This window comes from Carcharodon carcharias, chromosome 5, assembly GCF_017639515.1.
Source record: "Carcharodon carcharias isolate sCarCar2 chromosome 5, sCarCar2.pri, whole genome shotgun sequence".
Lineage (NCBI taxonomy): Eukaryota > Metazoa > Chordata > Chondrichthyes > Lamniformes > Lamnidae > Carcharodon > Carcharodon carcharias.
Window position 1 is genome coordinate 101783172 of NC_054471.1, and position 13267 is coordinate 101796438.

Sequence of the window (13267 nt, forward strand, 5' to 3'; positions counted from 1 at the left end):
TAACAAGCTATCTTGTGTCTGTCAATAAGAGAAACTGCTCCATCCTAAATTCTTTGTTGTTCAAGTCAGTCTGATAAGCATCTTGATTTACATACAATCTCCTACTCACAATTACATGAAGGTAATATTTAAGAAACACTCAAAATGATTGAACAGGACTTATTTATACTTCAGTATTAAAAAAAATGTATTTTACTTTTTTAAATACACAGCATTTTAAAAATTAATTTTGATTGATAATTGATCATTTTAATTGAATGGATTTCTGTTTTTTCAAAGCTGCTGTGGTATTTAAGATACTGTCACTTGAGCAAATGCACAATTCTGAGCCCTTTGCCCAAACATTGACAACCGTGCCTGCAGCCCTTAAAGCCCCATACTTTGGAACTTCCTCCCTAAATCCTTTTTTTCCACTTCCATCTATTTTAAGACGATCCTTTAAACCTACCTCATTGGTCAAATATTTTATCAATCCTTCTAATATCTCTTTCTTTGGTGTTCATTTTTATCCCTTGCATATCTGTGAAGTGATTTTGCTGCTCAAGCTGTGATGCAAATGTAAGCTGTTGTTGTCTGGTGTAAATCAATCATTTCTATTCTATTTGAAGAAGAGCAGGGAGTTCCCCTGGTGTTGGGATAACAGTTATCTCTCAACCAACATCACCAAAACAGATAATCTGATCACGTATCTCATTGTCAATTTTGAGCTGATTATCTGCTGCGTTTCCAGACATTACAAAGCTGATGAGACATCAGAAATACTTTGCTGGCTGTCCTAGATTTGAAAGATGTTGCACAAGTCTTCAAACATTTTAATCTCCCTCAATGACAGTTGTCTTTTAGTAAAACTACTTTGTTAGAAATCTGATCATCTGTGTGGTTTTCTGTAGGAATTTATAAAAAAGAAGAAACCCGGCTTTTCTTAAAGATCTATCAGATCGAAGGACCTATTGAGATATTTATAAGCAAGTTCAGAAATGACAACTGGGCTTTGGACGGTCATGTAAGTACATGATTTCTTCATAGTAATCAGCCTGTTAGGAAATTTGAAGTTGTATCTTATCAAAACAGGCGGACCGGGCTCCTTTACTGGCTCCATTTGCTGTCCAATATGGATCTGTGCCACATAGAAAAGTTCCACAGCTCAGTATTAAATGGCCTGTCCCTTATTCTGAGACTGTGTCTCCTGGTTCTAGACTCAGTAGCCAGGGAAAACATCCTATCCACATTTACCCTGTCATGCCCTGAAAGAATTTTGTGAGTTTCAATGAGATCATTTCTCATTCTTTGAAACTCTAGAGAATACAGGCCCAGTTTCCTCAATCTCTCCTCATAATAGAATCCTGCCAGGGATTAGTCTGGTAAACCTCCGTTGCAATCCTTCCATGGCAAGTATATCCTTCTTTAGGTAAGGACACCAAAATTATAACCATATTCCAGGGTCTATGTAATTGCAACGAGACATTTTCACTCCCTGTACTCAAATGCCTTTGTGATGAATGCCAACATACCATTTGCCTTCCTAATTGCTTGCTGCATCTGCATGCTAGCTTTTAGTGACTCATGAACAAGAACACCCAGGTCCCTTTGGACATCAGTGCTTCCAATTTCTCACCATTTAAGAAATACTCTGCTTTTCTGTTTTTTCTACCAAAGTGGATAATTTCACACTTATTCACACTATGGCCAGGATTTTCTCGTTGGCAAGCAGGGGGCGGGGCCCGCTTGCCATCATGTTAAATGACATACAGTGACGTCAGGCGGAACTCCCGACGTCACCGGGCCCCATTTAAATTTTCAGGTAGGCGGGGGCTCAGCATTGACAGAGTCATTAAAGTAATTAATGGAACTGCCCGTCCAACCTTAAGTTGACAAACAGGCCAGGAGCACTGGAGGGCATTAGAAAAAGCATGAAACCTCATCCACGGGCGGGATGAGGTTTCATGTAGGTTTTAAAAAATTTAATTAAAGTGGTTTTAAAAGTTATGGACATGTCCCAACTCATGTGACAGTGTCCCATGAGGGTACGAGCCAGGGAAATTATTTTTCTTCTATTTTTAACATTTTTTACTGTAGAGCCGATCTCCCAGAGGCATCACTTTGCCGCAGGGAGATGAGTGCGCTCTTTCATGCGCTTGTGCCAAAGAGTACCCACTCGGTTCAGGGATTCCCCCACCGCACCCCCCCCACCCCCACTCCCGCCTGCACAGGGAGTGCATAGCGCTTCCATGCGGACGTCACGCTGGGGGGGCCTTAATTGACCAGCCCACTTAAAATGGCGCCGCGCTCCCAATCGGGGGCGCCGATCAGAGGCGCGTCTCTGTGCACCCGCTCTTCAAATTTCCCCCGATGGGGGGGTGATTTCTGCCCTATGGGCAGGATTTTCCACATCTGCCCGCCGCCGCGATCTTCCAGTTCGACCGCAAGTCAATGGATTTCCGGCTGGGGCACCATCTCGCCTGCGGCGGGTCCCGCCCATGACGGGGCCAGAAAATCCTGACCTATAACTCAACTGTCATATTCTTGCCCATTCACTTAGCTTGTCCAAGTCCCCTTGAAGCCTCCTTGCATCCTCCTCACAACTTAGATTCCCACCTAGTTTTGTGTCATCAGCAAATTTGGAAAAATTACATTTGATCCACACATGCAAATCATTTATGTAGATTGTGAACATCTGCAGCCCCAACACTGATCCTTGTGGTACCTGGGATGAGAGGGTTTTACTATGATGAGAGGCTGAGTAAATGGGGCCTGTACTCTTCTGGAGTTTCGAAGGATGAGAGTTGATCCTCCTCTGGTTATTTGATTAATTGTCCACCAACATTCACGACTGGATATGGCAAGTATGCAGAGTTTTGATCTGCTCTGTTGATAACTCTCAACTCTATCTATTGCATACTGCTTCTGCTGTTTAGCCAGCATATAATCCTGTGTTGTAACTGCTGCAGATTGTTGCATCATTTTTAAGGTCTGCCTGGTGCTTCTTCTGGCATGCTCTGTTGCACTCCTCATTCAACCAGGGTTAATCCCCTGGCTTGACTGTAATAGTAGAGTGAGAGATATTGCCGGGGCCATGAAGTTACAGATTATAGTTGAATACAATTCTGCTGCTGCTGGTAGCCCACAACGCCTCATGGATAGCCAGTTTTGAGTCGCTACATATGTTCCGAATCTCTCCCATTTAGCAAGATGGTAGTGACACACAACACAATGGACTGTATCCCCAGTGTGAAGACAGAAGCTTGTCTCCACAAAGACTGTGCAGTGGTCACTCCTATCAATTCTGTTTCTAATAATTGCATCCACGACAGCTATATTGGTGAGAACAAGGTCAAGTTGGATTTTTCCCTATTGTTGGTTATCTCACCACCTGTTAAAGGATCAATCCAGCAGATATGTCCTTCAGGACTTGACCACCTCGGTCACCTCGAGCCACTCTTGGTGATGGACATTGAAGTTTCCCTACCCTGAGTATAGTCAGTGCTTTCACCACCCTTAGTGCTTCTTGCAAGTGATGTTCGGCATGGAGCAGTACTGATTCATCAACTGAGGGATGGCAGTAGGTGGTATTCAGCAGGACATTTTTTTTCTATGTTTGACCTGATGGCATGAGACTTCATAAGGTCCAGAGTCAATGCTGCAAACTCCCAGGGCAACTCCCTCCCAACTGTATACTACTGTGCCACCACCTCTGGTGGCTCTGTCCTGCCGGTAGAACAGGACATAACCAGGGATGGTATTGGAGGAGTCTGGGGCATTGACTGTATGGTATGATTCATTGAGTATGACTACTTCAGGCTGTTGCTTGACTTCTGTGGGACAGCTCTCCCAATTATGACACAAGCCCCAAATATTAGTGAGGAGGACATTGCAGGGTTGACTGGTCAGGAAGCACCTTTGTCATTTCCAGTTCCTAGTTCAGTCCTGGGTGGTCAGCCCAGTTTTATTCTTTCTTGGCTTTTCTATGATACAACTGAGTGGCTCTCTATCGGCCATTTCAGAGGGCAGTTAAGAATCAACCACATTGCTGTGGTCTGGAGTCACCTGTAGACCAGATCGGGTAAGATTTCCTTCCCTCATCTGAGTTCTTTGATGGAGAACTCTCCTGTGAATTTGCCCTGTCAACTGGCACATGCTCTATCCCTTCCCCCCCTGACCTGGCTGCGGGCCACTCATGCATGATGATCCTGACTCTACACTATGCTTTAAGGTATGTGCAGTGCCTGTATCTGGGCACATGGCTGCGAATATCAGATCAAGAGATGGTGCTTCTTCAACAGACATCTGTTGTTGTTTGTACCGTACCTGGTGAGTCTTCATTGTCTGGCCAGTTCTTGCATATCTGAAAGTGAAAATGCTGAAGGGGAGGGTTGGAAAGCATCTTGCCCACGGTCACAGTAGCCTGCATTTCATGCTGATAGCAGAATGAGGGTGAAGTGGGATTTGGGAGGGTACATAAGGCAGGACCTTATAATCTTCATGAATGTTCACAGTGACACTGGATGCAATGGCCTTAGTTACTGCCAATCTTATAATGCAGCGTACCATCTCTTCGAAAGGGCTTAGATGCAGGCATGCCTGTTCTCCACCGGTTCTCTGCGTCTTTCTTCTGTTATGTGTGGTCTTGATCCACAAGAGACAGGATGAATGTCAGTGAGTGTGTTACGATTTGTTTGCGTGATGTTCCTGCCATAGCTGAATAATTGGAATTATGTGGAAGCTCCGAGTTGTGGCTGTGAGGCTGGTAGCATTGGTAGGTGTGTGAGAGTAAGGAGGAGATTGGGAGGCATGAGTCCTGATTGCTGACATGTGTGTGATGGGGCTGTGCTGCATTGCACTGTGTTGGAGGCTATTGTTGTAATTGGCAAGAGATGCCATTGGAAGATGCATTTTCCTTGCACCTTGATCTCTCATGTAGGGTGATTGAACTTTTCCCGGCACTACAGCTATTACCTTTGCACCAGACTTTGGAAGTTCACCTCCCTGGCCATCTGCCCCCATTCCCTTTGCAGGGTGTGTGTCGATGGTCTTTAATGGAAACGTGACTCCCCTCCTCTTGACCTCCTGAAGTAAAGCTCGTGCAATGCAGCAAAAAACCTGGGAGCCATCTTTCTGACTAGCTCTATTGGCAGACTTCTTCCTTCCCTCAGAGACTTTCTGACACAGTTCTTTCAGTTGCTGTAGCATGAGTGCACCTCACCTTTGGGGGGAACGAGGTGTTTGGGGGGGTGGGGGGGGGGGGTGGTGGGGGGTGGGCCGCTGCCGCCTTTACAAAGGGTAGTGCTCGTGGGCCTCCTGCTGAGCATGCAGCCAGCCAGCAGCACATTTCATGCTGGGCTGCTCATCACAATCAGGTTGATAAGCAGGCCACATGAAGTTTGCACGTTGCCTGCCTCAATTTAATCAGGCGGGAGGCAATTATGTATTACAATCCCTGTGCCTGATAAGGGAGCCGATCAAACTTTTAGCCCCAAGTATATTATGAGGTAATCATGTCTGCATCAAAACAGCTTGTTTTTTTTATGTTGAATTTAGGTATCAGCTGAACCTGAAGGCAGGACCTTTGTTTACCAGGGATTTGTTCAAGGCAAAGACTTTCGGCAGTTTGGCTTTCAGAGGCAAGGTTAGTTATGGATCCTGGATTTACTTGATGTTAACAACAAAGAATATTAAAACAATATTAATCAGAGACTTATGGCAGGTAGTAACAGGATGTACAAGAACATTACTTGTACAATCTGCAGACAGGTTATTGAAAATCTTGCCAAAACAATGGACTTGTGCATTAGACTTTTCAAAAAAAACATTGAATAAATGTGTATCTCCATAGACACTAAAGGAAATGGAAAGAGATCTTATTGGCCTTGAAATTATGCCATGGGATATTGTGCAATTGCTTAATGTATTTGTCAGGAATTCTTCTATCCACTATTTTACATTAACTCATTTATTTTAAATGGGTCTGCAAAAACAGCAGAACAAAGAATTTCCTAATACTGAACAATCATGCATTGGTACCTCATGGTGTAATTTTAGAGACACGTTAAAAACCTCTGATTAACATCACTCTGTTTCTTTAATACCTATTTCTGTGCTTGTTTTCCCTGATATTTTCCATTTAAATACAGAGTGATTGCATTATCAGAGCTTATTATCCCACCCTCTTTGCCCTGCTCGGTTTCATTAAATTGCTTTGACATCCAGCCTCCAGGTCTGATGAAGGGTCGACTCATCATTCAAAATATTATCTTGTCTTTTATCTATACCAATACCAACAAAGCTGCTGGGTATTTCCAGCACTTCCTGTTTTTCATTCAGATTCATCATTTTTTAAAAATTTTTACATTGAGCGGAAGCATATTGAAGGAGCTTGTCTCTCTGGGAAAAGGAGTCATCCCTTAGCGCCTTCATGCTTTGGTTGAGCCTGGTTGACTCAATGGGTACCTGTTCTGCATGATGCATATCATAGCTACTTGACTGCTTGCTTGCCTGACACCTTAATCCAGATATTAGCAGCAGAGGGTTGGCGGGTTGGTGATTTAGTGGGCAGGAAACCCACGGGCCCTGACGAACTTAATGGCAGGACCAGATTATCATTTCTGGACTCCATTTCCTAGTCATAAGTGGCTAGATTGAGAGGCTGATTGTCAGGTGGGTAGACGTGCAGCACCAGGTTGCAGTCAGGGAGTGGAGAAGAGAGAGGGAGATATCAGGGTTGAAGGGCAACATCAGTGGGGTCCCGGAGAGATCGGGTGGCCACTGGTGAACAGGTGCCTGGAAAGTCTGGGGGTCGGAAACATTAGAGAGGCCGAAGCTAGGTCAGGAGGCAGAGGTCCCTAGTTGGGGAGGGAGGGCAGAGCATGGAGGGGCGGATTATGGCCTGATCATGGGGAGGGGTCTGATAGCATTGGGGCCCAATCAACACAGAGGTTAACCAGAGAGCTTGGGGGTGGGAAGCACTCCTGCTCCTCCTGGCCCACAAGCACTGCTGGAAGCCACCTATCTCTTCCTTTCAGCAATCCTTGCCTCCCTTTAGGGGCTGGTTTTCCAGACCTCAGGAAACCTAGTCACCCAGTATTAAAACTGGTACACACACAAGATCTTGGGCTCGCAGCCTGTCTCCTGAGAGCTGGTTGATCACATTTCCTATGCCACCTCCCCCTCCCCACCACCTCGCCAACCTTCCCAACTGGAAGAGGGCAGGTTCAAAGTGAATTGGATTTAGGTTTGTAATTTTTAAAATTATATCTTCACACCAACTCCAAACTCATCTGCTTTTGGGGAGGTTTAAATTCCCCCCTGATATTGTAGATAAGCATTAAATGCGTCCAATTTAACACTGGCTGCGACTCTGACTTCTACCAGGGACTCCACATCCTAGCCCAGGATTACGTTCCCATTCCTGGCTGCTTTTCAGGCTGAACCTGTCCACTGCCTATGTGATCCTTAGCTTACTTTCAAAGCCAACATTCTAACCCTCTTCAAAGCTGCCTGCTCCCATCTTCTTCTATCCCCCCCTCCCCCCCAACTTCTGTGAAGCCTTCATTTGCACCTCCATCATCTCGAGGCTCAATTGCTCCAATGCTTTCCCTGGGTTCCACCTTAACTAAAATGCAACTCGCGCAAAACTTTTCTGCCTACATTGAGCACTAAGGTTTCACCCACCCTTTTCCAGCCAACATCGCCTTAAAATTCAAAATTCTTGTCTTTGTCAGCTTCTTCATGGGTTCACCCATTCCTACTACTCAATCACCTCCAATTCTGTGTGCCAGTTTGTGCCATCCACTCTTCTGACTTTGGCCTCCTTTGCATCTTGCCTCCCTACACTTCGCCTCCTGTTTCAGAACCTTCATCTGCTGATAATCTTTGGTATGGATTTAACCACCTAATTCCTGCTTTATCTTACTTTCAGGACTATTGGGAGGAGCACTGGACAGAGATAAATCCAATCATTACTATAGCACAAACAGTAGTTCAGTCGCAGCTGCCATCCTGGTACCTTTCTTTGCGCTCATCTTATCAGGATTTGCCTTTTATCTCTACAAACACAGGTGAAAAATGTACATCTTTTTTGCACGAGAGTTGCAACATGTCGAAAAATAGAGTTGGCATGCACATCAGAAGCTGTCTTCCTCGGTGCAATCAGCCTGATAGTAAATGCAGTGGCGTTTTGTCAAAGTGGATGGCTCAGATCTATTGAAGAGGATATGTTACCCTAAAAATAAAGGGTGTTAATTGTATACCATGAACAGAATGACATTGTCATCACTTTTTACAGCATGCACTTAGAGATTGGTCAACCAGCTACTTTATCTGATCAGATTAGGGAGACTGATAAAACCTAGTTTTAACTAGAGTGAGGCCTTCATGAAATAACTCTGAGGAACAGTAATATTCATGGCCATCCTTATGATTGTTCCATTTTAAATGCATGCAATGAGAAACTGATAAGAGGAAGCGTGACTGATTTTGCTCAAAACCAAATTGAGTTAAACCCTCCAATAAAAGCAAAATACTGCAGATGCTGGAAATCTGAAATAAAAACAGAAAATGCTGGAAAAACTCAGCAGGCCTGACTGCATCTGCAGGGAGAGAAACAAAGTTAATGTTTCGAGCCCATATGACTCTTCAGAGCTCTGAAGAAGAGTCATACAGACCCAAAACGTTAACACTGCTTCTCTCCCTGCAGATGCTGTCAAGCCTGCTGAGTTTTTCCAGAATTTCCTGTTTTTATTTGAGTTAACCCTCACTGCATTAGAGATGAGTTTGGCAAGCCTCTTTTTCTGAGTTTGCTAATAAATATAGTCAGTTGGGTAGCCTTACCTGTTTGGAAGCAGGGACATGCATCGAGGATTGACCATGTGATATCTATAAGAGCTCTGTGTCAGTCGTGGGACCCTGGCCACTAGATTAGCTGCTTATGTTCTCGGGAACTCATTTGTAATGAACTGCTTATTTCACCACCAACATGGAAGATAGGACCAGAGAATCAGTAAAATAAAAGAATAAAAGATTAAAGGTTTTTTAAAATCAAAAACTAGAATAGATAGAATGTGTTAGACTGAGAGTAAAATTAAAGTTAAAATCAAAAATAGCACACAGAAAATAGGAAAATCAGCACAACAGGGTAAGAGCATGTGCCTAATGTTTTATTTCAAATTGTGTCTATTTTCATACATTATATTATATTAATCTAACAATTATAAATGCTAGCAAAGCTTTTTTGCTGAAATACTGAATTACTGGAGCCGCAACAAGCCGCACCAAATAGGTCAAGCAGACAGGTTTTTTCCCTAGACCTGTCAACAGCCTAAGAACATTTGAAATGACATATTGATTCTATTTACTGCATCTACTGAATAATTACTGTATCTAACCCAGCTCCTTTGCACTGCTGGCTAGGATTGCCTCCTGGCTATTTTCCCCAAAATTTATAGCTCTCCCCTTTTTACTCTTTTTTAAAAAAAGATATCTGGTAAATTAATCATAACTGATTTTTGCTAATCTTAAAAGCGGATTCCACTGGGGCCTCTTTCTGCAAGAGTTGAAACTGGAACTTAATGAATAGCTTTAACTCCATGCTGTAACCTACCTCATATGCTTTCTTTCCACTGTACAATATTAGTACTGTTCATTACTTATGTTAGTGAAAATCCTTCTTCCTCCCATCCCAATTTTCTGCTTTTCTTTTCTATCCTCTCCTGAGGGCGGTGACTCATGCTGGGGTACGCTTCCATAGGCGTCGGCAGCCTTCTAGTACCTTGCCCAAGTGGCCATTCTTCATGTGTGAGCCTAGACGGTGAGTGCTGGCAGATTATTCAAACATGGGGGGGCAACACAGAAGAGCCCAAACCTTCCTCACCTGACTTCCACATATGTGTACCTTCAGGCGGGGTGGGGGGGTCATTGGATAGCAATCAGGAATGGCAATCCTGCCTGGTTGCTCTTCCTCTCTCTCTCTCTCCTTTGCCCAAGAATACTGAGGCAAACTGTGGCTCCCCCATTGTCAGCCAAGCTGAGACCAGCTAACTCAGCACAGACCATAGATCAGCACTGGGCCATTCCTGTCCCGTACCAGTCCAAATATCACTGAGCTAAGGGAGGAGCTTGGCAAGCATTCTGTTTATTTCATGGCAACCATCCTCTAAACAAAGATATGTCTGTTTGAGTATATGCAGTTTTCTAACTTAAATACAAAATTTATTGCTGTGTTGAAGTTAAACCTATATCATTAAGTGATTATATATGCCTCAGAAACATTTAAATAAAAATGCGTTCTGTAAGGACACATACATATGTGAGTTAACTTACAAGTGGTACTGATGAGAGAATAAATTTTGATTGCCAATATGATTGTAAACAAAATGGAGACATTGTGCAGTTTTGGGTTTAAGGTGATTTATTTTAGTGTCCCTGTCCGGTAGAATGGTGATCTTGCAGGACTGGGTAACCTATCTTTGAGGGGTGTTTTGGAGCTGCGTTTGCTGTCTGGCTGCTCCTTTTGATGTTGATGTACTCCTTACTATTTGGCGAGCTTGTTTACAAAAAAACTGACATTTTTATTTCTTTTCATTCTAGATCAAGACCAAAAGTACAATACAATGGCTACGTTGGCCACGAGAACGCAAATGGACAGGCTTCATTTGAAAATCCTATGTATGATACTAACTTAAAGCCTACTGAGGCAAAGGCTGTGCGGTTTGACACAACACTGAACACTGTGTGTACAGTAGTATAGCCCTCACTTGACTGCTGACTAACTGATATTAGCCATACCTCTACCTGGCAAGCAGTAACTCCTTTGGTGCCATATACCACATCGCTCTGTCCCACTACTTGCTTTGCAGTGATACTCTTCTTGACAACTTTCGTTAGGATAAACACAGTCAATGGAGTTTTTGCTGGGACGATATCCTCAGACAACAAGTCAAAGCAATCCTTCTAGACTTCTAACACAGGAAGAACCAAAACCACTCACGGATGGGTTTGAATCTTTCTGCTCTGGATGCAAATGACAGATTTTGCTTCTTTTTTGAGTATGTATTCTTCCAAGAAGAGGTAAAACGGACAGAAGAAGGACAAAACCAGTTCCACTGCTGACACTAACAGACTTTAGACATACTTATGATTTACAGCTGCCTACATCACAAAATAAGGTCACTGTCCTAAAACAGGGCGGGCAGCTTGGGAATTATTTTCATCTGTTATATGGCAAATCTACTGCACAATTCTTTGCACTAGTGTGTTATGAATGAATGAGTAGGATATTGGCATCAAATAGGGTACAGGGTTTCTACACACTGACAATTGTACATAAAAAAACTTGCTTTAAGACTTCAGTTTCCATTGCTGAACATCACATAACCTTCTTAATGCTAACAATAGGTATCTGAATGCTGCAGTATTTTCCTTCAAGCTTGCATTCTTATAGAGTCAGTTTCTATTGATGCCAGGCTTGTGAGAGAGAAAGGTTCCTGAGGGTTTTTATAGTTCCTTAAAAAACATTGATTGGTTATCATTATTTGAATTAAAAGCCAAAAAGAATGGAACTAGCTGGATTTTTAACGCAACACTATATTTCAGAACAATTAGCATTTTTCTGAATCTCCACAGGCTGTAGTTCAGAAATATTATCATAGAAATCTATTCTGTTTTTCAGAGAGCTTATATAAACACTGCCTTTTATAAATTATATTTAACAAAAAAATTAACTTATTTATTTTCCCAAGAAGAATGTAAGAGAAATTGTTGCACCATTTTATGTTTTCTTTTTGTTTAAGAAATAAAAGTCAAATGTTACAGTTATTGTGGAAGGGGAGTTGAGGGGTCCTTAGTTGGGGTTGGTACGTGGTAATCTTTGCCAAGGATCTGCTGAATCTTGTTTGGAGTTACCTGGCAGACATTGAGATCCGCCATGCCAACCTGTGTGTTGGACAAAGTATGAGGATGAAGTATCCCACCTCCTTAAAAAGGAGGTCATGCATGAGAGAAGAATAAGACAGAGAATGAAAGTCAGTCCTCACACTTGGCAGCAACAGTTGACAGCCACTGATGGCCGCATAAACGACATTCACTGACTGATTTGTTCTGACTTCCCAAAGACAACCATCAAACTGTGAGGCTCACAGAGAGAAATAAAATTGATTTAGCAAAATAAATACGTTTTTTGGGGGGAAATGTGCACACTGTTGCGCATAGGAGAGGAGACTGGGGATTCTTTTGTTCTTGGGTGATGTTTTATTCATTCTAAAGAGTGCCTTCACTTGTGACCTCTGTATCTCATAGCTTTACCCAAAACCAGTTGGAACTGTACAAAAAACTGTAGAAAGCTGTTGTGATTTCTTTAATATATCTGACATACAGCCTAACAGGGTAAACTGTCTCATTCACAGCTACAGCATAGAAAAACTGTCTTGCAAAAATTCACTTCCTGCAGTCAGTAACAACATTACCGAGTTTTCTAAGTAGGTCCTACCAAACTGCAAATCTACAAATTCTTGGGGCAGGGATAATGCAAGATCTTGAGTTTAAAAGCTTTGAGATTACTGTTGGTGATGTGATATTTAAATGGGTTAACATAACTAAAATAGCAGACACTTCTCTAAGCGTTTCTACCCATTTTCCATCCAAATTACAGCCAGAGATGAGAAGAACCCCCGTGGAAATTTTACCCTGTGAAATCTTTCTAGGTTACAATCACCAACAGTGATTTCTAGGCTATGGTCCCCATTTAACCTTCTTCAATCTTATTGAGGTTTCAGCTCCTATGGCCAATCCTGACTTTAAGTAAGTAAATAATGTTAATGGGAGAGGTTAGAAAATTATTCTGTTGTTATGATATTTGACTGGAGAGAGGAAGTATCTTTTTTAAAAAAATAAAAATGTTTTGTTCCTGGCTAAAAGCTTTGTCAGAAATAACAGAACCTGATGAACCAAGCTTCCTCCATTTTTCTTCTTATTTTAAATTCTACCGTGAGGATTCACCGTAATCCCAATAATGAATTAAATGGGTCTAATAGCTTTTTAATAATTACATTTAATTTAAAACTCTGCATTGTTCAGCAATTATTAACTGAACCATGGAGGATGTAAGGGAAGTTCGGAAGATGTATGTCCTTTATTATGAAGGTTACCTAAATTTAGTTTTGAAACAGTGGTTCATCAATTTTGAACAACTTCCTTGTTTAGATTACCTGTGATAGCACATACACAGTTATACATGCACATATTTTATCACCTACTCATGCACAATCTTGAACAAAAAGCA

General features: G+C 42.4%; 1 protein-coding gene across 1 annotated transcript in view; it reads left to right on the forward strand.

Annotated features, from left to right (window-relative positions):
- LOC121278286 (CUB and sushi domain-containing protein 1-like) overlaps positions 1–10738 on the forward strand; it is an 844854-nt gene extending 834116 nt beyond the window's left edge. The window contains exons 57-60 of the mRNA XM_041188558.1: positions 891–1003; positions 5536–5623; positions 7913–8051; positions 10579–10738. Of these exons, the coding sequence (XP_041044492.1) occupies positions 891–1003; positions 5536–5623; positions 7913–8051; positions 10579–10738 (500 nt within the window). The remainder of the gene's footprint in view (positions 1–890; positions 1004–5535; positions 5624–7912; positions 8052–10578) is intronic.
- The last annotated feature ends 2529 nt before the right edge of the window (positions 10739–13267 follow it).